Source organism: Eubalaena glacialis, chromosome 14 (genome assembly GCF_028564815.1).
Source record: "Eubalaena glacialis isolate mEubGla1 chromosome 14, mEubGla1.1.hap2.+ XY, whole genome shotgun sequence".
Taxonomy (NCBI): Eukaryota; Metazoa; Chordata; class Mammalia; order Artiodactyla; family Balaenidae; genus Eubalaena; species Eubalaena glacialis.
This window is the reverse complement of record NC_083729.1, coordinates 20,763,275-20,788,760: the sequence shown is the minus strand read 5'-3', so window position 1 is coordinate 20,788,760 and position 25,486 is coordinate 20,763,275. Positions and strand designations below refer to the sequence as shown.

The following is a 25,486-nucleotide window of genomic DNA, read 5'->3' as shown; positions in this document are numbered from 1 at the left end:
AATCCACTAGGTGTTGTGCCTGTTTTTTGTGGTAGGAGGGGCCAGATGCAACAACTTATCCTTCACCTTAGAAGGAATGTCTCAGCATGCCCCATACCACTGGACCCCTAGAAATTTCACCAAGATGGATATGTCTAGAGTAGTTGGTACTTCCAGCTCACCAGGTCCATTCAGCATAATATCATCAATGTAATGAACTGGCATGGTATCTTGTGGAAGGAAAAGGCAATCAAGGTCCCTGTGGGCTAAATTATGACTTATGTATGTAGAATTGATCACTTCTGAGGTAAGACAGTAAGGGTATATTGCAGGCCTTTCCAGCTGAAAGCAAACTGCTTCTGGTAGTCTTTACCACCAGCTATCAAGGAAAAAAGCACTTTCCAGATCAGCAAATACACAAGAGGTAAAAGGAGATGTGTTAACTTGCTCAAGCAATGAAATTGCATCTGGAATACCAGCTGCAGTTGCCGTTACCACCTGATTAAGTTTACCGTAGTCCACTGTCATTCTGCAGGAGCCATCTGGTTTCTGCACAGGCCAAAAATACGTAAATTGAACGAGGATGCAGTGGGAATCACCACTCCTGCATCTTTCAATTCCTTAATGGTAGCACCAGTCTCTGTAGTCCCTCCAGGAATGCAGTATTACTTTTATTTTACTATTTTTCTGGGTAGAGGCAGTTTTAGTGGCTTTCACTTGGCCTCTCCCACTATAGTAGTCCTTATTCCACAGGTCAAGGAGCTAGTTGCTGAGGATATCTATTTCAATCATGCATTCTGGAAGTAACCAAAGGATGAGTTCAGGAACCCACTAGGCCCACTGAGATAGAACTGAGCTAATAATCCTTTTATCACATGACTTTATAAACCCCTGCCGTGTCTGGTGGATCACAATAACATTTTGAGTCTTTTGGAATTACTGTCAGTTCCAAGCCAGTGTCCAGTAATCCCCCAAAAGTCTGATTATTTCCCTTTCCTCAAGGTAAATGACCATAGAGTCCCTTTGGGGAAGATTAACAGTATAATTCCCTCAAGGAGCTACAACCTCCCCTTTATTCAAGAGGTTCTGGGTCTTTAAACTGGCTCATTTCTGAGAATTGATGAGGGCAATGACTTTCTCTTTCCTTTCGTTTTTTAAAAAAATTTATTTATTTATTTATTTATTTTTGGCCGCGTTGGGTCTTCGTTGCTGCGCGCGGGCTTTGTCTAGTTGTGGGAGCGGGGGCTACTCTTTGTTGCGGTGCTTGGGCTTCTCATTGCAGTGGCTTCCCTTGTGGAGCACGGGCTCTAGGCATGCGGGCTTCAGTAGATGTGGCTCGCAGGCTCTAGAGTGCAGGCTCAGTAGTTGTGGCGCACGGGCTTAGTTGCTCCGCGGCATGTGGCATCTTCCTGGACCAGGGCTCGAACCCATGTTCCCTGCATTGGCAGGCGGATTCTTAACCACTGTGCCACCAGGGATGCCCGATGACTCTCTTTGGTAATTCACGTTATTCTTAGTTTACTAGACCTAGAATTCTTCTGAATCCAGTGGGCCACCCATCATGTGTTTCTTTCCTAGGAATGCCATGATCAGCTAGCCAACGCCATAGGTCTCCACAAGTCAAACTATTCTGATTACTATTTACTTTGGCTCTGCAATCCATTTTGGTAACCATGCCCCATTTGCTTTTGGCAATTGAGTGTTGCTCCTTGGCCCCTGCCACCCCAGAATCCCATTATCCCCACTGCATTTAGGGATCCTAGTTGATGATAGCAGTTCCCACTAATTTCTGACCTACAGAGAGGAGCAACCACAGAGCTCTTCAAGGATGCTGGGACTCCCCTCCTAAATTGATTTCTCTTGGTTGTGGTGAAAGGTGTGTCCTCTGACCCTTCCAGGGGTGCTGAGCAGGTCCAGCATGATAAATCCACACTAACATTCCAGTTTCCTTAAGCCTTTTAATATTTCCTCTACCGTACCACCATGGTTCTGGCATTTCGGCTTCGTTCAGTACTGCTTGTTTTCTATATGTCCCATCTGTTCTTTGTTCCTTTTTTCTTCTTTCTGCTTTCCTCTGGATTAATCTTTTTTTTTTTTTTTTTTTGGGGGGGCCGTGCCACGTGGCATGGGGGATCTTAGTTCCCCGACCAGGGATTGAACCCATCTGCCCTGCAGTGGAAGCGCAGAGTCCTAAACACAAGACTGCCAGGGAATTCCCCCCGGATTAATCATTTTTTATCTTCACTATTGGACTTTTACTTTGCTTTACCCTTTTAATGGTTGCTCTAGGGTTTACAGCATACATCTTTTTTTTTTTTTAATTTATTTATTCTTATTTATTTATTTTTGGCTGCGTTGGGTCTTTGTTGTTGCGCGTGAGCTTTCTCTAGTTGCGGCGAGCGGGGGCTACTGTTCGTTGCAGTACTCTGGCTTCTCATTGGGGTGGCTTCTCTTGTTGCGGAGCATGGGCTCTAGGTGCGCGGGCTTCATTAGTTGTGGCACACGGGCTCAGTAGTTGTGGCTCGCGGGCTCTAGAGCACAGGCTCAGTAGTTGTGGCACATGGGCTTAGCTGCTCCGCGGCATGTGGGATCTTCCCGGACCAGGGCTTGAACCCATATCCCCTGCGTTGGCAGGGGGATTCGTAACCACTGTGCCACCCGGGAAGTCCAGCATACATCTTTAACATGTAATCTGTCTTGATATATCATTTCACATGTAAGGTAGGAACCTTAAAAGGGTATACTTTCATTTCCCCCCATTCTTTTGCTATTCTTGTTATACTTCTGCATGTATTATACATTCCTTAGCATATTACTATTTTTGTTTTAAACGATTATCTTTTAAAGAGATTTTAAAAATGAGACAAGATTCTTTTCTGTTTACTCATATATTTATCATTTTTGGTGCTGTTTATTCTTTGTACAGATCCAAGTTCCCATCTGGCTTGATTTTCCTCCAACCTGAAGAACTTCCTTTAACATGCTCTATAGTGTAGGTCTGCTGGCAGTTAATTCTCTCACTTTTTGATTGTTTGAAAAAGTCTTCATTTTCGAAAGGTATTTTTGATAGGTATAGAATCCCAGATTTCCAGTGTTTTCCTTTTGGTACTTTATAGATATCTACATTGTGTTGTCGCTTGCTTAATTTCTGAGGAAAAGTCTGTTGTCATTTTTTATCTTCGGTCATCCGTATATAATGTGTCTTCTCCACTCCTACCCCAATCCTCCCCAAACTGCTCTCAGGTTTTCCCTTTATTACTGATTTTAGCAATTTATTTATGATGTGCCTTGGTGTGTGTGTGTGTTTTAAATGTTTGCTGTGCATGGGATTCATTGAGCTTCTTAGATAGTGGGCTTGGAGTTTTTATCAAAATTGGAAACTTTTTGGCTATTTCTTTAAATATTTTTCCATCTCCCCTACTGCTTTTCTTTTCTTTGTTGTTGTTGTTGTTCAGGGTGATTTTTTTTTAATTTTTATTTTATATTGGAATATAGTTGATTAACAATGTTGTGTTAGTTTCAGGTATACAGCAAAGTGATTCAGTTATACATATACATGTATCTATTCTTTTTCAAATTCTTTTCCCATTTAGGTTATTACAGAATATTGAGCAAGGTTCCATGTGCTATACAGTAGGTCCTTGTTGGTTATCTATTTTAAATATAGCAGTGTGTACATGTCAATCCCAAACTCCTCATCTGTCCCTCCCACCCTCCCATCCCCCCTGGTAACCATAAGTTCATTCTCTACATCTGTGAGTCTGTTTCTGTTTTGTAAGTAAGTTCATTTGTATCAATTTTTTTTTTTTTAGATTCTGAATACAAGCAATATCGTATGATATTTGTCTTTCCCTGATTTCCCACATCTGTTTGTGTCAATATCATATGATATTTGTCTTTTCCCTGATTTCCCACATCTGTTTGTGTCATCTTTGATTTCTTTCATCAATGTCTTATAGTTTTCAGAGTACAAGTCTTTTGTCTCCTTAGTCCCCTACCCCTTTCCTGAGACTTCAGTCTCACATATTTTAGATCACTTGATATTGTCCCAAAATGAAGCTCTGTTTTTCTTTTTCAGTCTGTTTATATTTCTCTTGCCATGTATTCAAGTTTCCTGATCTTTTTTTCTTCCCAGTATAATTTGCTATTAATCCAATTGCCTATATTTTTTGTTTCAGGTATTGTTTTTTTCTCATATTTAGAAGTAATATTTGATTCACTGTTACATCTTCAATTTCTCTTCATTATGTTTCTGTTTTCCTCTGCCTTCTTTAACATATGGCATGAATTTACAGTAACCTTTCTAACATTGTGTCTGCTTATCCTATCTTTTCATTTCTGCATCTGTTTCTATCGGTCAGTTTGTCTCCTAGCTTTAGGCCATGTTTTTTCTTGCTTCTTTTCATGCCTTTATGTTGGTTCTTTCCCAAGAAAGGAAACTCTCAGGTAGTTTCCTCTCATGCATGTGCAGAATGATACTTCGCCTGAGTTTCAAGGGGCCCCTCTGTAGATCTCTGGAGCTCTCCTTTTGTGTAGCAACTGCTCTCCAGTATTCTTCCATAATTCCAGCATTACATTATGACTTTTGCGGACCCTGTGCACTTTTGTCATTCAGAAGTTTGGGGCTTAGTTCATTTTCTTCCTCCTCCACGGAGGCTGAAAGTAGGGCAAATGTCTTAAGGGGGAGAATGGTTGCATATTGTTGCAGGCTTCTCCCTCTGCTGGGATTTTGTTCCCTACACACCGTAAGACGGCACAAGATCGGCTTTTCAACCTCAGCCACCTCTCGCTCCAGTGTGGCTCTTACCAGCTTTTGATTGAGAGCCTGGTAGGTGTCTGTTTTCATAGCTGTGTGAAAACAGCCTTTGGCTTTTTTGAGTCTTTGTCTCCTGCCTCCAGCAAGTTTGGTATCAGGCTCTGCCTCAAGCGAAAAATCAGGTGCATGTTTTTGGCATGTCCCTCTTTCTATACAAGTACTGCCTGTGCTAAACATTATGACACTATAAGAGATTTCACTCTAGCTTCCAGCCTCTTGCACCACCTTAGAACTTCACAAATGTTCCATGCGGGAAAACTAGCTTTGCGTTTGGTTTCTTCTAGTACTGACTTGTTGTGTGTGACCACCAAAAACTCGGATCATTTCACTTTCCCTCAGTAGCATCCTTCTGCTTGAGCCAAGTCCAATCTTCAGCCCACGCCCAAAAGCATCATGTACCCCCAGGAAAGACAATGTCCAGCAATCATCAGTTCACATTGGACAGGCTCTTCCCTCTCTGGAATTCTGTTCATATAACCTTTGTTGCTTCCACAGCTCTCCAGTGTCTTTACAAATGTGATTTTGCAATTGATTTTTTGTTTTCCAGTTTTGCAGCAGGAAAACAGGCCTCATGAGACATAATACATCCTACTCAGAAGGGGAGGCCAGACTTAAATAGGGCTTAAGACTTGTTTTCTACCAGGAGGAGGTTGTTGCACCTTCGCTCAGTGTGATTTCTCTTTTTGAGTCCATAGTTCATGACATTGCCGCCTACCAGTCTCTAGTCAGACTTAGAAAGCTGCGCTGAAAGTGGGTGCTGGAGCCTTCGGCTTTGGCCTGCCTGGGTTTTGCCCACCTGGGACTGATCCAAGCCTGATTTACATTCCAGTCTGTTGTGTTCATCTTTGCAGGACCAGGAATAAAACCTCCAGAAGAACGGACAATTGAATACCTAGAAGAAGTTGCAATTACTTTTGCTAAAGGACTAGCTGATAAAAAGATCTCTCCAAAGAGAGACAAGGGATTGGTAGAAAGTGAGTGTCATTATTAAAGAACTAAGGCAAAGCTTCTTTCCAGGGAATTTAATTTTATTTTCTATAAATCCGAAATGAGGAAGAGGTAAGTGCATTATTTACTCTTAAGTATAAAGTCAACCTTAAAGGATGCAATAACTCTGCTCTAGGCTCAAGTCCTGGACCTTACACTGGTTAAAGACATTTTTTTAAAACCTTTTATTTTGGAAAATTTTAAATAATACCAAAATAGAATAATGTAACCGTGTAATAAACACCCATGTACCCAACACCAAGCTTTAATATTTATCAACTAATGTTTAAAGAAGTGCTTAGGTTGAAATTTAGATTGTTTATATCAGAGTAAAGAGCAGTTCTTTCAGATAGCTAGAATCACTGCATTTTTATGGAGTTTACAGAACAAACTAACAAGGGAGGCTGGGCTCTTTCCAGTAAGGATCTAAAAGCATTTTACCTTACAGAATTGACATCATATGCCATGAGTATTCCATTTGTCAGGCAACAGATTTACAAAAAGGTGGAAGAAAAAGTACGAAAGCAGACCAAAGGCCTTTATCCTGCACCTCTGAAAATAATTGATGTGAGTCTTTACCCCATACTCCCACATTTCTCATGTGTCTTCCCTTTGTCTAGAGCAGTACTCTTTATTGCCATTCTGCACCATGCTTGCCAGTACTGAAGTTCTTCATGCTGCTATCGAAGTACTTACCAAAAATAACACAAGAGCATAGCAAGCTATGAGGATTTATATAAATGGATATTTGGGGAAAATTAGTGCCAGGCATACTTTTTAGTTGATGAGCTTAAAATTACCAGTTATAAACCAGGAAAGGAACCTATGTCATATCAGTATAACAAAGCCAGTAAAATATTGGACATTAATTAAGAGGTAGTTGAAACAAAATTAATGGCTGTATTCTGTCCTTAGTCAAAACCATTGTCATTACCTAAAATGTCTCATTGACTTTCCATTGCCATAATTATGAAAAAGATGTAATGATATAGAGAAGTTCTGGAAAAGATCAAGGAGGATAATTAAAATGATCACAGAGTTGAAGAAACATCTGTCTAAAGGTAGACTTTAAAATTTATAAAATCTTCAATCTGGAAAGTCCAAGATTAAAAGAGCAATAATTGAAGGCAAGATCAATAATCAAAGATTTCAGAATTGGAGAATGAATTAGTCAACAAGTATATTTTGAGCCGAAGACACCAAAGTATATAAAACATGAAATGTGGTCCCCTACTTCCGTTCACCTCACACAGTCTGGGTTGGGGAGATTAAACACATATATGTGGTAAGGCAGATGGCAGGATGCGGGCGGTATGCAGCTGCATAGGGTTAACGCCAGCTAACTGGGACAGAGGAAGATTGCTAAATTCACTGAGGAGGGAACGATCCCTGAAATTGTTAGAGAATACATGATGAGAAAGCAGTGCCAGGTAGGATGGGCATTTTGAGCAAAGTTACAGAAGCTGGAAAGCATGAGGCTCTTCAGGGAACATCAAATCAGATCAGTTTTTGTAGGAGGATAATGCAGTGTCTTCAGAAAGGCAGACCGAAGGTAGATTTTAAAAGGTAGACAGTAATTAAGAAATTTGACCTTTGTCCTATATAGATCATAGAGAACCGTTTTCATGGCAGTGAGTAAAAATGGATTAGAAAGAGAGACAAAGTAGAGCAATGAACTAGGAAACTATTCTGGTAATTCAGACTTGAAGTTTGAATAAGACCCCGAAATAGAATAGTAAAAGCAAAAATACGAAGGTAGTAAGAGACTTGCCAAAGAGCGTTAGGAGTTAAGGTTTAGAAGTGTTGAGATTAGGTATTCAGGAAATTCAAGCAACAGTAGTTTAGACAGAGAAGTCAATTAAGGATATAGATTGATTTATTTGTTTTTTTGTTTTTTTTTGTTTGTTTTTAATCACCATTAAATTATGGTGATTGAATACAGGGTTATTTCTTTTATACTTGCTATTGTACTTAGGTTAGTACTTACCCCAAATGTTAAATTGAATTTCATGGAGTTCATGATTAATGTGATAAACTAAATGATGTTCCTGAGGAAGAATAAATAGAGGGGGAAATGGGCTGCAAGTGGAACTTTGGGGACCTGCCCACATTTGGAGAACAGGAGAGGAGCTGGAAGAATAATTCAAGCAGGAGGGAAGGGAGTTAAAAGGAAAAGGTAAACCTATTATTGGACTCAGAAAGGGGTGATGACAACTCTTTCTCTAACAAAATAACAGGATTCAAAGGATAAGGAGGTGGAGTTTGAGCCGTGGCACCTCTGTGTTCTTTTCCTATTCTGACTTCTTAATTCTCTTTCCTTCTGTTTTATTTCCTTCCGTTTTATGCTAGGTTGCGCAGTAGCCTCAGAGATGGAGAATTAAGTCAGTCTTAAGCAATAAGGCACTCAATCCTCTTCTCTTTCTCACTCCAGTCTAGACTTTTGACTTACTCTTTGAAGACTAACAGCACTAGCAATTTTTTTCAGTATTACTGTATATCTTGCCAATCCATTCCAACAAGGAACAAGTACTTTATATGTTTTTTAGGTAGTGAAGACTGGGATTGAGCAAGGGAGTGATGCTGGCTATCTCTCTGAATCTCAGGTAAAGTTATTTCCTTTCAGTGTTTTATTATTAGAGACAGAAAAAGCGAGATCCACAATGCTGTGTAAAACTGGAAAAAGGTAAAGTATTCAAAGCCTAGTAAAAAAATGTTTTCTTCCAGTGGTTGTCATTTCTTACGATTAATCTCAGTGAGCAAGTAGGTGCGAAGAAAACCGTAGTAGTCCCCAGATATTTGAACTTGCTCTCAATAATGAGGGTATAACTAGGAAAAGCAGGGGCAGAGTTAGAATCCTTTCAAAAGGAATCATTTGGACTTTTTGTTCTGTAGTTGGGCTGGTTTTGTTGTGATAAAGTGAGTACATTGATACAAAAATATGGTTCTTACTTGTTAGAGCCTGGAGATAAACCTGTGAAGCCCAGCCTCCCTTTGGTGAATTAGGAAATGAAGGGAAATGTTTTGCACCCACTAAGACAAGAAAACAGAGCAACACACGAACCAACCTCACCCCTTCCGCTTCCTAACAAGTTGGTGGTATTGTAGATTTTAGTTGTTTGGGTTGTTTTGAAGTTTTAAGCAATCATTGAAGGATGATTGCTCTTCAATAATAGAATAAAAGATATCTGAAGAGCTCAGGACAAGTTCCAGAGAAAACATTTCTTATACTGGGTTGCTTACTGCAGTGCACTCTGATTAATTCTTCTACATTATCACCAGGTACACATATACATATATACAGAAAGATTGAAGCATATTTCCCAAAATAATTAGCCTGTACACTGTACTCAGTATTTTCTATCTATTCTACTTATCACAACCTGCTAAATTCATGACCACTGATAGATTTCTACCCATGGTTTGAAAATCACTGGTTTATTGAATAGAACCTACTTTGCCAAGATTAGTAGAACATTGTTTCATGTTCTAGTCAGACATGAAGGCAACATTATTAGAGGGATTCCTTCTTTTAAGTGCTGTTTGCAACCATGTAATCGTACCAGTAAATTCTAGTAATATTGATGATGGTGATAGCTAACATTGAGGCCCAGTCATTTTACTAGTGTTTTCATTTACTTCCCACAACAATACTGTAAAATAGGTATTGTTTTTCCCATTTTAAGGATGAAGAAAGCTTCACAACTGGGAAATGGCAGGGCCAGGCTTTAAACTCAGTTCTTTCAAATACAGACTCTAAATCTCGTGCTCTTTCCCACGAAGTTGAGACTTGTTCTCTGTAAGTGTTAAGGTCCTTTTAAAGCGGTAGATATCACATGGGGCAGCCTGCTACCCTGGAAGGAGAACTGGAGCTGGGAGTCATACTGCCTGCGTTCAAGTTCTGTTTCTGCCCCTTTGCGGCAGTGTGGCTTTGAGCAAGGTCAGATTCTGAGCCTCCTCTTCCCAGTCTTTAAAATGAGAGTGGTGGTTGAGATGATTGGTCCATTTTGGCTCTGACACTCTAATTCCATGAAAAAAGTTACCACAACCCCTGGTGTAGAGAATCTGAGAGCTCAGTTATATCCAGAACCTTTCAAAGCAGTAGTTGGAAGTGGTACAGATGAGGAGAGTGAAAGAAAGACGCTCAGCGGGAGACCAACTTCAGCAGCTCAGGACCTGAGGCTTTGCATGTGTTACCTCTGCTCTGCAGAGAAACTGACCCGAAAGAATCCACGTCTCCAAGACTGAGAAGTTCTACCTTTTCTTCTTCCCTTTTTCCAGAAATTTGGAGAGCTTGCAATGACCAAAGAATCAAAAGCCCTGATGGGACTTTACCGTGGTCAGACCCTATGCAAGAAGAATAAATTTGGAGCTCCGCGGAAGGAGGTTAAGTAAGTCAGCTCTATGTAGGAAGCCCCTGTGGATTTCAGCACATGCTACGCTTGTCGATGTCTCTGAAGATCCATAGAGCTAGATTTATGCCTTCAGTCTTGCCCTAAACCTCTTCTGTCCTGAGCACTTTAGATCCCTATTCCTACGAAGGGTTTTTTGGCTTTCAGAGTTCTGCCTGTGCTGAGTTTTCTCCTGACCTCTCTGATGTCTCCTGTAGAGGCATTCTTGTCTCACTATTGATGTCCCCTAGAAATAGGGTTTAGGTTTCCCCTTCCTAAACCAAATACACACACTATGTGCTGTTTAATGACCTTGTCTCTCCCTGTGACTTGACATACCATCTCTGGGAACTCACACTTCTCCCTCATTAAAAAAAGTAAAGCCTCATTCTAGTCATTCAAGTCTTGTCCTTCGTTTAGCTTACAGCCTAAGCGTTTGAGAGTCTACTCACCTGTTTCATATCTATTCTCTTCAGCGAGCCTTTCAGTGTTATGCCGCCTAAATAGCTCTTCAGCATCTTAAGTTTAGTAATGCCCCTAAACTCACCCCCTTGCTCAGTGGTTCTTAACCTGGGCAACGTTGCCACCAGGGGACACTTGCCAATCTCTGGAAACATTTTTGGTTGTCACAGCTGGGGAGGGAGGGATGGTACTGGCATCTGGTGGCCAGAGGCCAGGAGTGCTGCTAAACATCCTACAGCGCACAGGACAGCCCCACAACAAAGAAGTATCCAGTCCAAAATGTCAGTAGTGCTGAGGTTGAGGAACACTGTCTACCTGAATTACAGAGAGGGATTTGTGAAAGCAGCTAATGTTACTACCTTCTCCAACCACTCACCTTTAATGAGATTGCAATCCAAAGCAGGAGAGGAAGTCAATAAGAAGCCCAGGTGAGACAGACAAGATTCTTGCCAAGAGGGCTGATTTCCAAATTAGAATATTAAATACAACCGTAACTGCTTCTCCAGCACACGTGGTGATCGGTATGTCGGGTTGTCTGTGTACCACCTAATGTTGACAATATCTCTCATTCAGTGGGTGAGATAAATTACTTCCACGCTGCAGTGGAATGATGATATGGCCACTTATATCTGCATCTCTTCACACATCCTACAAAAATTACTCTTAAATTTTAAATTGGACTTCCCTGGTGGCACAGTGGTTGAGAGTCCGCCTGCCAGCGCAGGTTACACGGGTTCGAGCCCTGGTCCGGGAAGATCCCACATGCCGCGGAGCAACTAAGCCCGTGCGCCACAACTACTGAGCCTGCACTCTAGAGCCTGCGAGCCACAACTACTGAGCCCATGAGCCACAACTACTGAAGCCTGCATGCCTAAAGCCCGTCCTCCGCAACAAAAGACGTCACTGCAGTGAGAAGCCTGTGCACCGCAACGAAGAGTAGCCCCTGCTCGCTGCAACTAGAGAAAGCCCGCGTGCAGCAACGAAGACCCAACACAGCCATAAATAAATAAATAAATAAATTAATTAATTAAAATTTTTTAAAATTATAAAATGTTTACTCTTAAGCTAATTAGCCACTCCTGACTTCTACTCTGGTCTGCATGTAACTCTTACTGTTATATGCAGATGGCATATAATACCACCTGGAGAAGCTGTTATTGTGTACCAGTACACAGAAAAGACAGGCAGCATGCATGTGAAACTCATGTAAGAAGAAATAAGAAAATGAGACTCAAAATACTTAAGCTTACAAAAATTCTCCCTCCAAAACAACCACAATGCAAAAGAAAACTATAGCAGAATGCTTCCAAACTTGAATTATATATCCTTAAATAAATATTTACAGATACGAAAAGAATCACTTTGAATCAAAAGTTCAAAAACTCAGAATTAAATGGGCAGAAAAACAGGATGATGTAAGAGTTGACCTAACTTGGGAAATAAATTGAAGAAAAGGTAACATCATCTTAGAAATGAGGAATAAATTATAAGGTACACAAGGCAGAATAGGTTGAACCGAAAATTTAATAAAGAATATTGAAGAAAGGGCATCCCCCTTCCTGCTTTCCCAGTTGTCAGTAATAGTTCCACTTCTGTCTCTCTAGGCCTCTTCTCCCTTGCCTCGGATAATAATTTGAATTCCTTATGTATTTTCTCTTTTTATAAATTAATTTTTTATGCAAAGAATGCATTCTTAATCTCCTTTTTTAAAAAACTATTATAAGGAAGTTTGAATACTAGATGAATGTTTTGTGTTTATGATTTGAATGTTTTAATATAAAAGGGATCCTTCAGTATGAATCCTATAATAATCCTTTTTAGTCAGTGGTACGACTTGGAGACTATGTATGTGGGTACATACCAGTTAACTTGTTCCTTTTCATCTTCTACTGAAAGATTGATGACTTCCAATTTTTCGTTATTGTAAACATTGTATGACTGTTCATCACAGCATATCATCTTGTGCATAAGTGCATTTCTCTAGAGTAGATAGTAGAATTACTGGGTCGTAGAAGATGCAGTTTTTGGTTTTAATACATTTGACCTCCTATATAGGGCAAAGTATATACTTCCATCAACCATGCATGAAAGAACAAAATTTTTTATATCCTCACTGTTACTTTTAAAATTTTTGCCAATCTGATGGGGAGAGAATACATTCGTTTTAATTTGCATTTCCCAGATTATTAGGGAAATTGGGCATTTTATTGGCAATTTGTTTTCTTTTTCTGTGAATTGCTTTATATAAACCCCTGTCCATTTTATTGGGTTGTCTTTTTTAATTGATATGTGTGTTCTTTATATTTCCCCAGTAGTAATCCTTTGTCTGCTATACCTGTTACAAATTTCTTCCTCTTCTATGGTTGTCTTAATTTTTGTGGGGTCATTTGTCAAGCAAATTTTTAATTTTGATACAGTAAATACATGAATAATTTTTTCAGCTCCTATTCTTTATGTTTTTCTACCCTATTTTCTCATGTTCTCCAGTTACTTAACACTCACCATATAAAAATGTGTATTATCACAAAGCTGCCTTTGAAAGATACTCCCAGGAATTGAAGTTAGGGTGCCTTTTCAGGTCTTGAATATGATTTTTGAACATTATAATCAGAATTGTTATGAATGAAACAACTCTAATTTAGGTCTACGGTGTTGTAAACTTGGGCTTCTTTTATGAAGGAAGTTGTTCTGAAAATTTTTTTAGTTACTTATGCGAAAATGGCATATTGTTCCAAAACTATGGAAAACTAAAAAGAGTCATCAGACATGATCTCTATCCCTCAAAAAGCTTAGAATTTAGTTGAGGAGACAAAAATGATGTACATGAAGCTGTTCCAAAATACTGTGGGGTAAGCCAAATGGTCCTGACAAGTTCAAGAGGAATTCAGGGGTGGAAAAGGCAGTAATGTGCATGTATGGAGGTGTTTGAGGGAGGGGTAAGGTCTGGAAGCAAAGAAACCATCCAAGAGGCTTTAGAACCAATCCAGGTAAGGGGTGAGAAAGGCACAGATTTCAAGAGAAATGAAAGATGACTGGAAAATGGCAAAATCACTAGCAAGTAAGTAGTTGGAAGAAGAGAGATTAGTCTTTAGGCCTATCACTGCAAGTTGGCTTTTGTTTGAAGAAGAATACTCGCTAATTTAAGCATAATCCATGTTGTTTTGTTTTCAGTGATCTCAGGTATGATTGAAGATCAGTATAATTCTGTCTCCTTGGGTAGACCAGTTCTTTTAGACCTAACGGATTTTTGCATTTAACTTTGAAAATCAGTCATTTATGAAAGATGTCTTTTTATAGGTAAAAATTATTTTAAATACCTTATTGTTGTCCCTGCTTTAGTTGGTTTATTGGATGATGACCTGGGCAATCTCCCACTTTTACTGAATTAATTAAGATTTATACCAAAAGCCATTTCATCCTTTCCTTTCAGGCAGCTCGCCATTCTTGGCGCAGGGCTAATGGGGGCCGGCATCGCCCAGGTCTCCGTGGATAAGGGCCTACAGACTATACTGAAGGATGCTACGCTAGCCGCGCTGGGGCGAGGACAGCAACAAGTGTTCAAAGGGTAAGCCTGCTCTCTGCCTTTGCTGGGAGAGTAGCGTGTGTTTTGGTTTTTGCCGTCACAGTTTCCTTTCTCCTGAACATGATCTGTATTGGATACTCCATAGTTAAGTCTCATTTCCTTTGCTTTTTAGACATGCTAATTCCTTCTTTCACTTTTTTTCTTTTTTTTTTTTTTTTGCGGTTGTTGCAGATAATGTTATTATAAATCATTAACATCATTGGAGTCTGTAGTCTTTGAGTGCAGAAGAGAAAACCTTATCTGTTAGACGTTTTTAAATGCCATATAGTTTATACTTTGGTATCAGACTAGAAAGTCTCATGTTTGTGAATTTTAATTGCTGTATTGTTATAGAATATTGAAGCAGCATGACTGTGTCTATAGAGAGAACTGAGATAAGGATATGAGGAAACGTGTAACTGCATCTTGAAGGTAGGGCTGGGATCAGAACTCATGAACCTCATATTTCTCGACTGGCGTTACTATAGAGAAACAGTTAACTGATTTGGCTCCACAGTATCTGGATCTTATGGACTGTGTCTCCATCTTACTTCTGAATTAATAAACGGGGAATATTATTCTCCCTCCTGCCCGTCCCTCCCTCCTCTCCCCCACCCCACACACATACTGCCTGTTTTGCAGAGGGGAAAAATGGAGCAGCAACTTGGCCAAACTGGGAATTTGTTTCAGCTCATTTCTCTGCTCCAATGTAATAGACTGTCTAAGGCTGGCTGAACTTTGATGGTCTTGCATGTGACTTTTAGTTGAGTTAGTTTTTTTGTTTCTTAAATGGATTATGTAGCTTAAGTGTGTTTTTACCCCTTTTCTGCTCATATATTGCTACCATAATACTGTGCAGGACCTGGCAGTTTTAATCATGTTGGCAGATAGCAACTATCTTAATGTAAGATAGCAAGGCATTGTAGTAAAAGATTCTGACCCCCCAAAATGGCATGTGCTCGATAACACCATTGCCCTGAGACCAGCACGCGAGCGTTCCCAGAGTTTCATACAGTCACCAAAATGAGAATTTGCTCTAAATTAGCTTTTCCCCCTCGATCTCTTTTGGATACAGCTGTCCCGGGTTTCCCTTTTTGCATTAGAAACATCGGGCTCTGGTGAGTGCCCCTCACTGTACTGCTGACTTGGGACATACATATTTCTTGTCCTCTCGGGAATAGTTTCATTAGGCATTAGAATTAGAGCAACTAATAATGTTTTGAACTCTCACAAGAATCTTGCTTGCTGACTGCTGACACGGTTGTCAGAAACCAGGATATTTGAATCCATACTTTGGAGACTTAAACTGACTACTTCTTTGAACTTACCTTGTGGCTTTAATTTTTCTTTTGGTTAAGGAAACTAGTGAATGGGGTGTAGCTTCATTCTTCATTCAGAGGAAAACTCTAGGTCATTTATTGTGAAAGTGCGGTCAGATTAAAACCTAAGAGAGCCTATTTTCCTTGGCAATAAAAAACAATCAGTTAAGTGTCTGAGTAGCAGGAATCCTTCTTAGCTCTTTATGGGGAAGAAGAAACCTTGAGTTAATATTTTATGTAATCAATATGATGTGCTACTAGGTACTGACCAGGAAATGGATTAAGAATATAAGACATAATGCTTGGTCTCTGTCCTCCAGTAGATCACAATTACAGAATAACAAAATGATATGTAAGCAAGTATAAACTCGTGGTCTAGGACCCGTGTTGGCTATTGTAGGTAGAGAATTACTAGAGCTATTGTAGGTAGAGAATTACTAGAGCTGCTCTCTTGTTTGCCATTTTAGTGTTCATGTTTACTCCTCTTGGCAAATTTAACTGTTTTATTAGTGATACCGTTTATGCAGGTTGGGCATGTAGAGGCATCTTTTAGTAGAAAGAATATGGATGTGGGGGTCAACCTGTTTGAACCCTAGGACCCTCCCTTAACTCGCTCTTGGACCACAAGTCCCTCTGAGTCTCCTTGAGCAGCTCAGCTCCCTCAAAATGGGAGCTACCTCACTGAGTTGGTGAAAAACACACAGCACACTATCTGGCCCGTGGACACTCAGTAAATGTTAGTTTCCTGTTCTCCTCCTCTGACTAGGAATGTGTTTTTTTCCTAGACTGAATGATAAAGTGAAGAAGAAAGCACTAACATCATTTGAAAGGGACGCCTTTTTCAGCAACTTGACTGGGCAGCTCGATTACCAGGGTTTTGAAAAGGCTGACATGGTGATTGAAGCTGTTTTTGAGGACCTCAGTCTTAAGCACAAAGTGCTCAAGGAAGTAGAAGCGGTAAGTAAGGGGCCTGCTGTACTGAATCCTAGTGTTGTGAGTGGAGAACACAGAGACAGGGTTTTTTAAAGGAACTATAGGAAACTTGTGGTTCTTTTTATAGGGCCATTCATTCCCAGATGTAAGGGGTTTTGTATGTTTGTTTGTTTGTTGGAGGGGTGAAGTAGAAGAACAGCTTTATTGCTTTGCCAGGCAAAAGGGGACAGAGCAGGCTTGCGCCCCTCAAAACTGTGTCCCCCAAACGTAAGTTTTTATGTGAACCCACGCACACTGTGTATAAAGGTCAAATCAAAGTCCTAAGGAAAGGCAAACGAGTAGCTTATTAACTTAAGCACAGGGTTCATTAGCCTTATATGGGAGTTCAGTCACCCAAACATACAAATAACCTCATGGACTGTAGCCAGACGTCTTGACATTATTGGTTGGCTGCAAGCTATAACTAAACTAATTCAGGTCTAGGCAGCAGAGGAAATAGGGAGAAACAGTTTCTCCAGGCAGGATTCAGATGCTCATTTTGTGGAAATGCTACTCTGGTCTTGAGCCCAAATGCTGTGCATAGTCAACTCTTGAGATGGGATGATATGAACAAAACAAGTACTTGAACTGGGTGGTATGAAGAAAGAGGAAAGAAGGAAAGAAGAGATGGCAGTAATCCAGGCAGGAGGTAGAACCGGGGCCTCGACTAGCCTACAGTTAAACAGAGTGTAGGTTAGTAAATGGTGTAAATAAAATGGCACTGACTTTGCAACATTCTGGGTGTCTTGAGTAGTGGGCTGTACTCCTAAGACTCCCTTCCATGGGAGGACAATCTCTGCTCTACTGAAGACTGAACCTAAGGAGGGTTTAGAAACTAACGACAAGCAACTCACTTTGGGATGGATTCCACTTGTGAAACACACATTCCAAAATCTTTTCTTTAGACAGAGTGTAATGTAGATTCAGCTGAGGGAGTGAATTCAGAAGAGCTGGGTGGGTGTGTGTTCTCTCTGTGCAAGGTGGCACTGCAGCAGAGAAATGGACGCAACGTTCCCAGGGCTTTGGGGGCCCTGCTGGGCCAATGGAAGGTAGACTGAGGGGCGGCAAAAACAGAGCCGTTTACCACTAAAAGAGCATTTGTCACCTGACTGGGTGATGGTATTTGCTTTTGGAAAATCAGGATTTGGGGGTATCTGAGTGTAGAAAAGTTTGTTAGTTTAGCAGTTGGGAAGCCAGTGATCAAGGAAAAGAAAGAGAAAGAAGAGGGATCAGATCAAGAGAAGTGCAGACTATGAACAAATCAATACAGTAGTTCCCATTGAAACATAAAGGTTAAGGGAGAAGAGAAGGGAAAGAAAGAAAGAAAAGAAAAGGGGTTTTATATGTCCGTGAAGTCCATGGACTGGGGGAAAGGGAGGATATTTGGGGAATCAAGAATTTTTGGCAGATAGTAAGAAAAGAATAAGAAGATTATTGCTAAAGGTAAAATCCAAAGTGTTATGTATGTTGTAGTTATTTATGTAACATGTCACAGGCCTTTACCTTTTTAGAGAAGCTAGTGAAATCATCTAAGGTAGGAGATACTCAAAGAAGTTTTTCAGAAAGGGTGGAAAACAGCAAGGTCCAGAACAGATCTGTATTTGGAAAATCGAAGAATTTCAAGTGAAAGACCTTTAGGAGGCCATCAAGTCCATCCTCTTACCTGGCCTCTCCTTTCTTTACAGGAAAATGGTAAAGCTGAATCTACATGTGGTATTCCTCGGGGATTTAAAACTTCACTTCTCTTCCTCTCCACAGAACTAAAGAAACTCACTCCTTTGATATCTTCATAATCCTTGTCTCCAGACCCCTCACTGTCTTGCTTGTCTCCTTTGCTGTCTTCACCATGTCTCAGTGTTCTCTTGGCGTGTGACAAACCACCGCAAAAACAATGACCTTTTCACAGTTCTGCAGTTAGGGCAGGGCTCTGAGAGGCGGCTGGCCCTTAATTCCACGTGGCTTCCCAGTGGGGGCACTCATGGAACTGCATTCAGCTGGATGGGGCACCTCCCTCTCCCTGTGGCCTGTCCTCGCTTAGTGGTCGAGCCAGAGCTTCTCTGCAGCATGGCTGCTGGCTTAAGAGAGCAAGGCAGAAGCCAGTGGACTTCATAAGGCAAGGCCTGGAACTGGCAGAGTCACTTCTGCTACTTTCCATTGGTAAAAGTATTTACCAGCCCAGCTTTAAGAGGAGGGGAAAGAGACTGTGCCTCTGGATGGGAGGAGAGACACACATGTACAAGGAGGGGAAGGACTGTTGCCAGCCATCTTTGGAGACATTGGTTTGTTCTTCATAGAGAATTTTACTACCAACATTAGACACCATACCATTAATAATGCAGCTTGAGACTATGTTAGCTTTCTGATCATCAGGCTCTACTTTTGACTCACATTATACTTTTGATTAAATAAAATCATGGGCTCTTTAACACAAGTTTACTGCCAAGCCAGGTCTTGCCCATTAGGTGCCTACTCAGTTATTTTTTTCTCTTTCTTCTCTTTCATAAAATCTTAATGCAGTACTTTACCTTTATCCTCATTATAATTCATCTTATTTTGCACTCAGTTTTTCAGCATGTTGAATGTATCTTGAATCTTGATTCTCATCTCTGATGTTAGGATTCTGCCTGCCCAGATTTGCACAAATTTGACAGATGTGCCTTCCATGTTTTTCATCCAAGCATCTGAACAAAAATATGAATAAGCTGAGATTGTGGGCAGAATGCTGAGAGAATCTCCATTAGACACTATTCTGCAGGTTGATAAAGCTAATAGTTAATAGTATTCATGCACTGTAGATATAATTATAGTGGTGTACCATTTCTTAGTAACACATGTGTAACATGAAATAGGCATGCACATTATGGTTTGTTCTCTCAAAGGTGAAGGGTGGGCGGGGCCCAAGTGTCACTCATTGGCTTTGCTTTGGACTCCAGTCATCTCCTAGGCCTACATGACACACTCTTAAATGCTCTTCTCCTGCAGGTGATTCCAGATCACTGTGTCTTTGCCAGCAACACATCTGCTCTCCCAATCAACGAAATTGCTGCTATCAGTAAAAGACCTGAGAAGGTAAATTCTGAACAGAGGAAAACCCTGAAATGGTTTACTGCTTCAGGCTCATTGATGAAGGCTTAGAATCTGAGAAGGGACTGGTATGGATTATGAAGTGGATGAGGGTGATGATGTAGTCCCAGAAACTGGGCACAAAAAAGCTAGTACCATGACCAGTGTGAGATGCAGGAACAAGTGAACTACAACTAAAATATACCTTTATAGGTGATTTGCATCCCTAATGGGTATTATTATTCAGGTTCAGACTATAAAACCTACGTTTATTACATTGGGTATTGAAAGATAGACCCGAAAATAAGAAGAGGTGTTCCAAAATAACACTTGAGCTACAGAGCAGACTCTGGTGACTGTCTGGGATGGGTTTGGTTCCAACTCCAGATCCAGGAGTGGAAGATCAGGGGCTGTGGTGGGATGTGTCCACCCCGGTTTGCTTAGAGCTTCTACCCAGGACATGAGAGGGGTGGATGTAGAAGCACTTACAGTGAGTATCTGGAATGATGCCTAGAAATCTATCTTTGGGCTTCTGCTCTCTACCAGGGAAATCAAGTGAAATCATTCAAGGAGAAATAAAACAGTTCGCCTCTCTGGAGGATACCGGTTAGCCTCAGCGAAGCAGAACCAGCCAAAAGTAGGCAGGAAATATAAAAGGCCTTTAAGCAGCTGAAACTGTTAATACAAAGTCCATGTGCTAAAAACACGAAAGTCTTTTTATTCCCATTCTAATAGCTTGCTAACTGAAGGTCATCTTGTTCCCTAGCACGCAGCAGATTTGAAGTGGTGTGGGCCTGATAGAGGCAGGTTCAGTGATGGCAGGAGGAGGTCATGGGGACAAGTGGCAGCTGAGGGAAGACACAAACGCGGAGTAATGGCAGATAGACAGTCTGGCCACGTCGTAATCACTCACAGCAGCTCCTCAGCGCTGGAGGGCAGCAGAGGAGACCCTCTTGCTGTGCCTTGGATGCTAACCTCTCTTCTCCCCCGTGGAGCAGAACGAGCATCACACTTAGCAGTCCTCGCCCCCAGGGACCTTGAGCGGCTTTTAGCACCTGCTTGCCTAGGCCATTCACGTAAGAGTAAGGCCACAGGGGCACAAGTAGGGCGACCAACCCTCCCGGTTTGCCCAGGACACAGGCCCTCCAGTGCTACAACTGAGAAAGTCCCAGCAGTCCAGGACACAGCTGGCCACCTTTTGGCACAGCTTTTTTGAACGATGTCAATTGGTTTTGCTTGGGGTAGTGATTACGTGGGTAGATACACAGTTGTCGGAACTCATCAAACTGAACACTTAAAGATCTGTGCGTTTTATTGTATATAAATTATACATGGTAAAGGCTAATTCCTTTTGCTCAGGAGTACAGTTTGAATCAGGTCCTGTCTTTTTAAGTATTTTAGACATAAGTAGAAGGATAATTTAGAGGTTAGAAGCAACTTTTGGATTGATAAGTTGATGTAACATGCAAGTGACCTGTGTGTTACACAACGGGAAGTGGGCAGGCTGTGGAGACAGGCCGACCTTGATGGCATCCCACTCTGCCATTTACTGACTGACCCTGAGCTACTAATTTTAACCTCCTGATGTCTTTCTTCCTCATCTAGGTCATTAGACTGACTAGTTCACAGAGTTGTAGTGGATTAAATGTAAAGGATAAATGATAAATGTGTTAATGAATAGTGGATAGTAAGCAGTCAGTCAGTGGCAGATATTAGTTAATACCTTATAGCTAAAATGGGGAGTGGAGGCAAAACTATAAATTAATGGATAGACTTCTTTCACAGTTCAGTTGTGAAGACTATCTAATTGTTGGCTTAATGAGGCTGTTCTCAAACTTCAGCATGTATCAGAATCACCTGGAGGGCTTCTTAAACACAGATCTGGGCCCTGCCCCTGGAGTTCCTCATTCAGTAGGTCTGGGGAGGCCCTGAGAATTTGCAGTTCTGACATTCCCAGGTGATGCTAGTGCCGCTGGTCTGGGTACTTGACTTTGAGAGTCACTGGTTGAATGAGCCTTGAGGGAATTTGAGTGTTGAGAAATGTTATTTAAACCCAGTACGGTCGTCCCTGGGTATCCGTGGGGGATTAGTTCCAGGACCACCAGGAGATACCAAAATCCACAGAAGCTCAAGCCCCCTATATAAAATAGTGTAGTACAGTGAATACGGGCAGCCCTCTGTATCCTCAGGTTTCAGATCCAAGGAGTCAGACCAGTTGAATCTGATTCAACCAGTTGGATCTGCGGTTGGTTGAACCTGTGTATGCGAAATCTGTGGATACGAAGGGCCGACAGTATCCTGGTGGTGAGACGCATTGATGTAAAATCCAAATATATCTCTGACGGTCCAGCATAGTAAGTAATTCTTCTGCCTGTCTCCCCCCACACCCCATAAAAAGTGGACCCTCTCACCCAAACCATCAACATCATTAATGTAAATGGAACCCTCATTCATTCTTCCCCAGTAAATCTAATTTGGCCTTTAGCTGCGATTTTGGCATTAACTGTTGGTAGGATCCATTGCCCTTAGTGAAAAGCCCTAGAAGCAGATGGAAGAGAATTCCAGTTAGCTCTCCCCTGAACATACTGGACTTTTAATCAAAGAACCATGGAACCAAACCACTTGACGGTACCAAGCAGTATTCCTGTATTACAACTGCCTTTCTCTGCAGTGCTTTCCTAGCAAAAAAAAGAATGCTATTAGTTTCCCCTCTCAGAGTTCTTAAATCTGTCGGTGTTTTGTCCCCCCTTGCCAGGTGATTGGCATGCACTACTTCTCTCCTGTGGACAAGATGCAGCTGCTGGAGATTATCACAACTCCAAAAACTTCTAAGGACACAACTGCTTCTGCTGTAGAAGTTGGTCTCAAACAGGGGAAGGTCATCATTGTGGTTAAGGTAAGGAGCTGTGTGTCAGAGCAGCAGATTCAGAAAAGTTCTATGAAGCCTCCTTATATTTCCAGGTTTGTTTGTAACTCTTCAGTTTAAATATACCAGCTTTTGATATGATTTCCCCTTGGTGGTCTATGGTATGGACAGTGGTGGACCGCTGAGTCAGGGTCTGGGACATGGCAGGTTCTCCCAGCCATTCCAGACCTTTCAGATGACTGTGAGACTGTCTGCTGTGCTCCTGGATTCAAGCCAGGCTGCCCCTGGCTATGGCTTCCCCTGCAGTTTAATATTAAGGGTTCTGATGGAGATTATAAATCACCTTGAGTTTTGAAATGGCTTCCGGGGGAGAGAGACCGCTTTCAGACCTGGGAAGTGCCCACAACTGAGGGGCCCATGAGCTCATATTCTCTCCCTTGGCAGGACGGACCTGGCTTCTATACCACCAGGTGCCTCGCACCCATGATGTCTGAAGTCATCAGAATTCTCCAGGTTGGTATCGATCTCAGAATGTTTGAGGCATCTTCCACTCTTTAAACTAGTTTTCCAAACTGGTAATGTTAAGGTGAGGAGCAGGCTTCCTTCTAATACACTGACTCCTGGCTCTCCTCCAAGAAGGCCCTTTGGTGCCCTCTCTTTGCACACAGGGCTGGGAAGTCATGGGCTGACACTGCACTAAGATGGGCAGAATTTTAGCTCTGCTCCCTTAGCGTCCTGCCTGCTCCAATAAGCCAAAGGCCTCCGACATGCTCTGTGCGCAGTTTCTGCGTCCCCATCCGGAACGGGGCCCATTTGGTCGGATTGGTGCTACACCTGCTTCTGCTGCACGCAGACCCCTCCAGTGGCCATACAGGTCGGTCACTGGCGGGAAGGGCGTGGCCACTCCTCGCTGGGCTCTTATCAGACCTGGGCATCACAGGACTCTACAGTACTGCTCCTCGGTAACGTCTCTTCTCTCAGCATCGGGAAACTTAGCCCTGTCTGGCGTGGAATCTCGTTATTCTTGAGATCCAGGATTGCAAACAAGAAGGAAATGAGTAATTTGTTCATCTCTAGACTTCCTTAAAATTCTGTAGGTTAGGAAAGGCTCAGACTTTCCCCTTGTGGCTCCCAAGCCTCTTCGTGCTTCCCTGAGTGAAACAGTCCCAGTCCTGGGCCTGGCCAGGCGGCACCCAGAAGAGAAGTGGGTGCTGCACAAGGCCGTTTGTGAGGGCAGCACAAGGAGCCCTTAGGGGAATCTGGGACGGCCTTCCCCTGAGGTCCGGCTTTACTTCCCATCCAGGAAGGAGTTGGCCCTAAGAAGCTGGATTCCCTGACCACAAGCTTTGGCTTTCCTGTGGGCGCTGCTACACTGGTGGATGAAGTTGGCGTGGATGTAGCAAAACACGTAGCAGAAAATCTAGGCAAAGTGTTTGGGGAGCGGTTTGCAGGTGGAAGCCTAGAAGTGCTGAAGCAGATGATAGCCAAGGGCTTCCTGGGTGAGTAGCCGCAAAGAAACGTAACTAGCATCATTCGTGACAGAGTTCCTGAGACCAAAGAGTTGCAGAAGGCCTGCGTGGAAGAGTGTTTTCTAAACATAGAGCCCACTGTCACAGGGAAGTTAAAAATGGTTTCATGACCACCTCTTTCTAGGCTGGGCCTGTAGATTATGGACAAAAGGCAGAACTCTGGCCTCCTGAGGCTCTGCCGTTGACCAGGCTATGCAAGATTGACAGGCATTTCATCCTGCCCAAGGCGTCTACTACACCCGTGATACTGCGGGAGCATTGCGTCCAGGCTTTCCGTGTTGTCTGACCACCTTTGTGGAGGAAGTAAACCTCTAAGTAGAGGATGTAATTGAGGCCCACCAGAGAGGTGGCTTTCTCTCTCGGCAAAGTAGCAACAAAATCAACACTAGGACCTGGGCATCCTAGGGCCTGGTGTTGCATACCTGGACATTAAAACTCACCCACCTGGCCTTTCCTACCCAGATACACAGATTTCCAAGCTCCAGGAAACACAAGCTCTTTTTTCCTTCGCTGCCAACTCTTCTGACAAACACCAATTTCTAGAGTAGGCTAGATCTACAAATTCAGCAATACGGAAAAGAGGCTAGAGCTTTATAACAGACTAGCAGAGAAGAGAACTCTCAGGCCCGGGCTCGGAGAATTTGTTAACTTTCCCTTTTCTTGCTTCTTTTAGGTCGCAAGTCCGGGAAGGGCTTTTACATCTACCAGGAGGGTGTGAAGAATAAGAATTTGAACTCTGACATAGACAGTATTTTGGCAAGTCTGAAGATGCCTTCTCAGCCTGATGTGTAAGTTCATTTGAGGGGCTATTGGTGCAGAAGCGTGTTTCTCACCAGCCCGAAGCTTCTTGGACCCTCTGCCATCATTTTTGTTATGATCACCATACGTGACCAGAGAGAACATTCCTGATGCTTAACACTTTTTGCCCTTCCACATTCCACCTCGTCCTCTACCAGGCCTCAGGGTAAGGACTGCAGCCCAGCCTTGGGAAGACCCCTTGGGAAGCCTTCCCTCTGAGGGTCCCAGAGAGCAACTAGAAGGACGGTTCTCCTAGGCCCGCTCACCCTCCACACTGTTGATTATCATTTGTAATCAGCAGCTGCTGATGTCAGGAGATACCGTCTACCCTGCCGGACCCTGTTCTCAGTGCCCGGTTTCGGGTTAATTAGGGCAAGTAGCCCTCTGCTGTCTTTTTCCAAGGGCAGCACCTTCTCTAGAGTTGGAGGTTCACTAGGGCTGGCCCGGAGCTCCGGCAGCACCAGCCCTCACTCCCGTTCTGCACCGGGGCGCCTGCGTCCTCCCCTTTTACCCTCCGCCTCCCTGAATGTCTCTCCCTGTTGGCAGCTCCTCGGACGAAGACATCCAGTACCGCCTGGTGACCAGATTTGTGAACGAGGCTGTCCTGTGCCTGCAGGAAGGGGTCTTGGCCACGCCTACAGAGGGAGACATCGGCGCGGTCTTTGGGCTTGGCTTCCCCCCCTGTCTTGGAGGTCGGTCTTGCAAGTCGGGAAGGTAGTTCGCTTCATCCTGGAGTTGGTTTCAC

General features: G+C 42.4%; 1 protein-coding gene across 1 annotated transcript in view; it reads left to right on the top strand.

Annotated features, from left to right (window-relative positions):
* The window catches only part of HADHA (hydroxyacyl-CoA dehydrogenase trifunctional multienzyme complex subunit alpha), a 45,284-nt gene that overhangs the window by 19,240 nt on the left and 558 nt on the right, over positions 1-25,486 (top strand). Inside the window, exons 8-19 of the mRNA XM_061168466.1 lie at positions 5,647-5,769; positions 6,231-6,349; positions 8,329-8,385; positions 10,061-10,170; positions 14,063-14,197; positions 16,299-16,470; positions 19,468-19,554; positions 22,304-22,444; positions 22,859-22,927; positions 23,718-23,913; positions 24,617-24,731; positions 25,288-25,433. Of these exons, the coding sequence (XP_061024449.1) occupies positions 5,647-5,769; positions 6,231-6,349; positions 8,329-8,385; positions 10,061-10,170; positions 14,063-14,197; positions 16,299-16,470; positions 19,468-19,554; positions 22,304-22,444; positions 22,859-22,927; positions 23,718-23,913; positions 24,617-24,731; positions 25,288-25,433 (1,470 nt within the window). The remainder of the gene's footprint in view (positions 1-5,646; positions 5,770-6,230; positions 6,350-8,328; positions 8,386-10,060; positions 10,171-14,062; positions 14,198-16,298; positions 16,471-19,467; positions 19,555-22,303; positions 22,445-22,858; positions 22,928-23,717; positions 23,914-24,616; positions 24,732-25,287; positions 25,434-25,486) is intronic.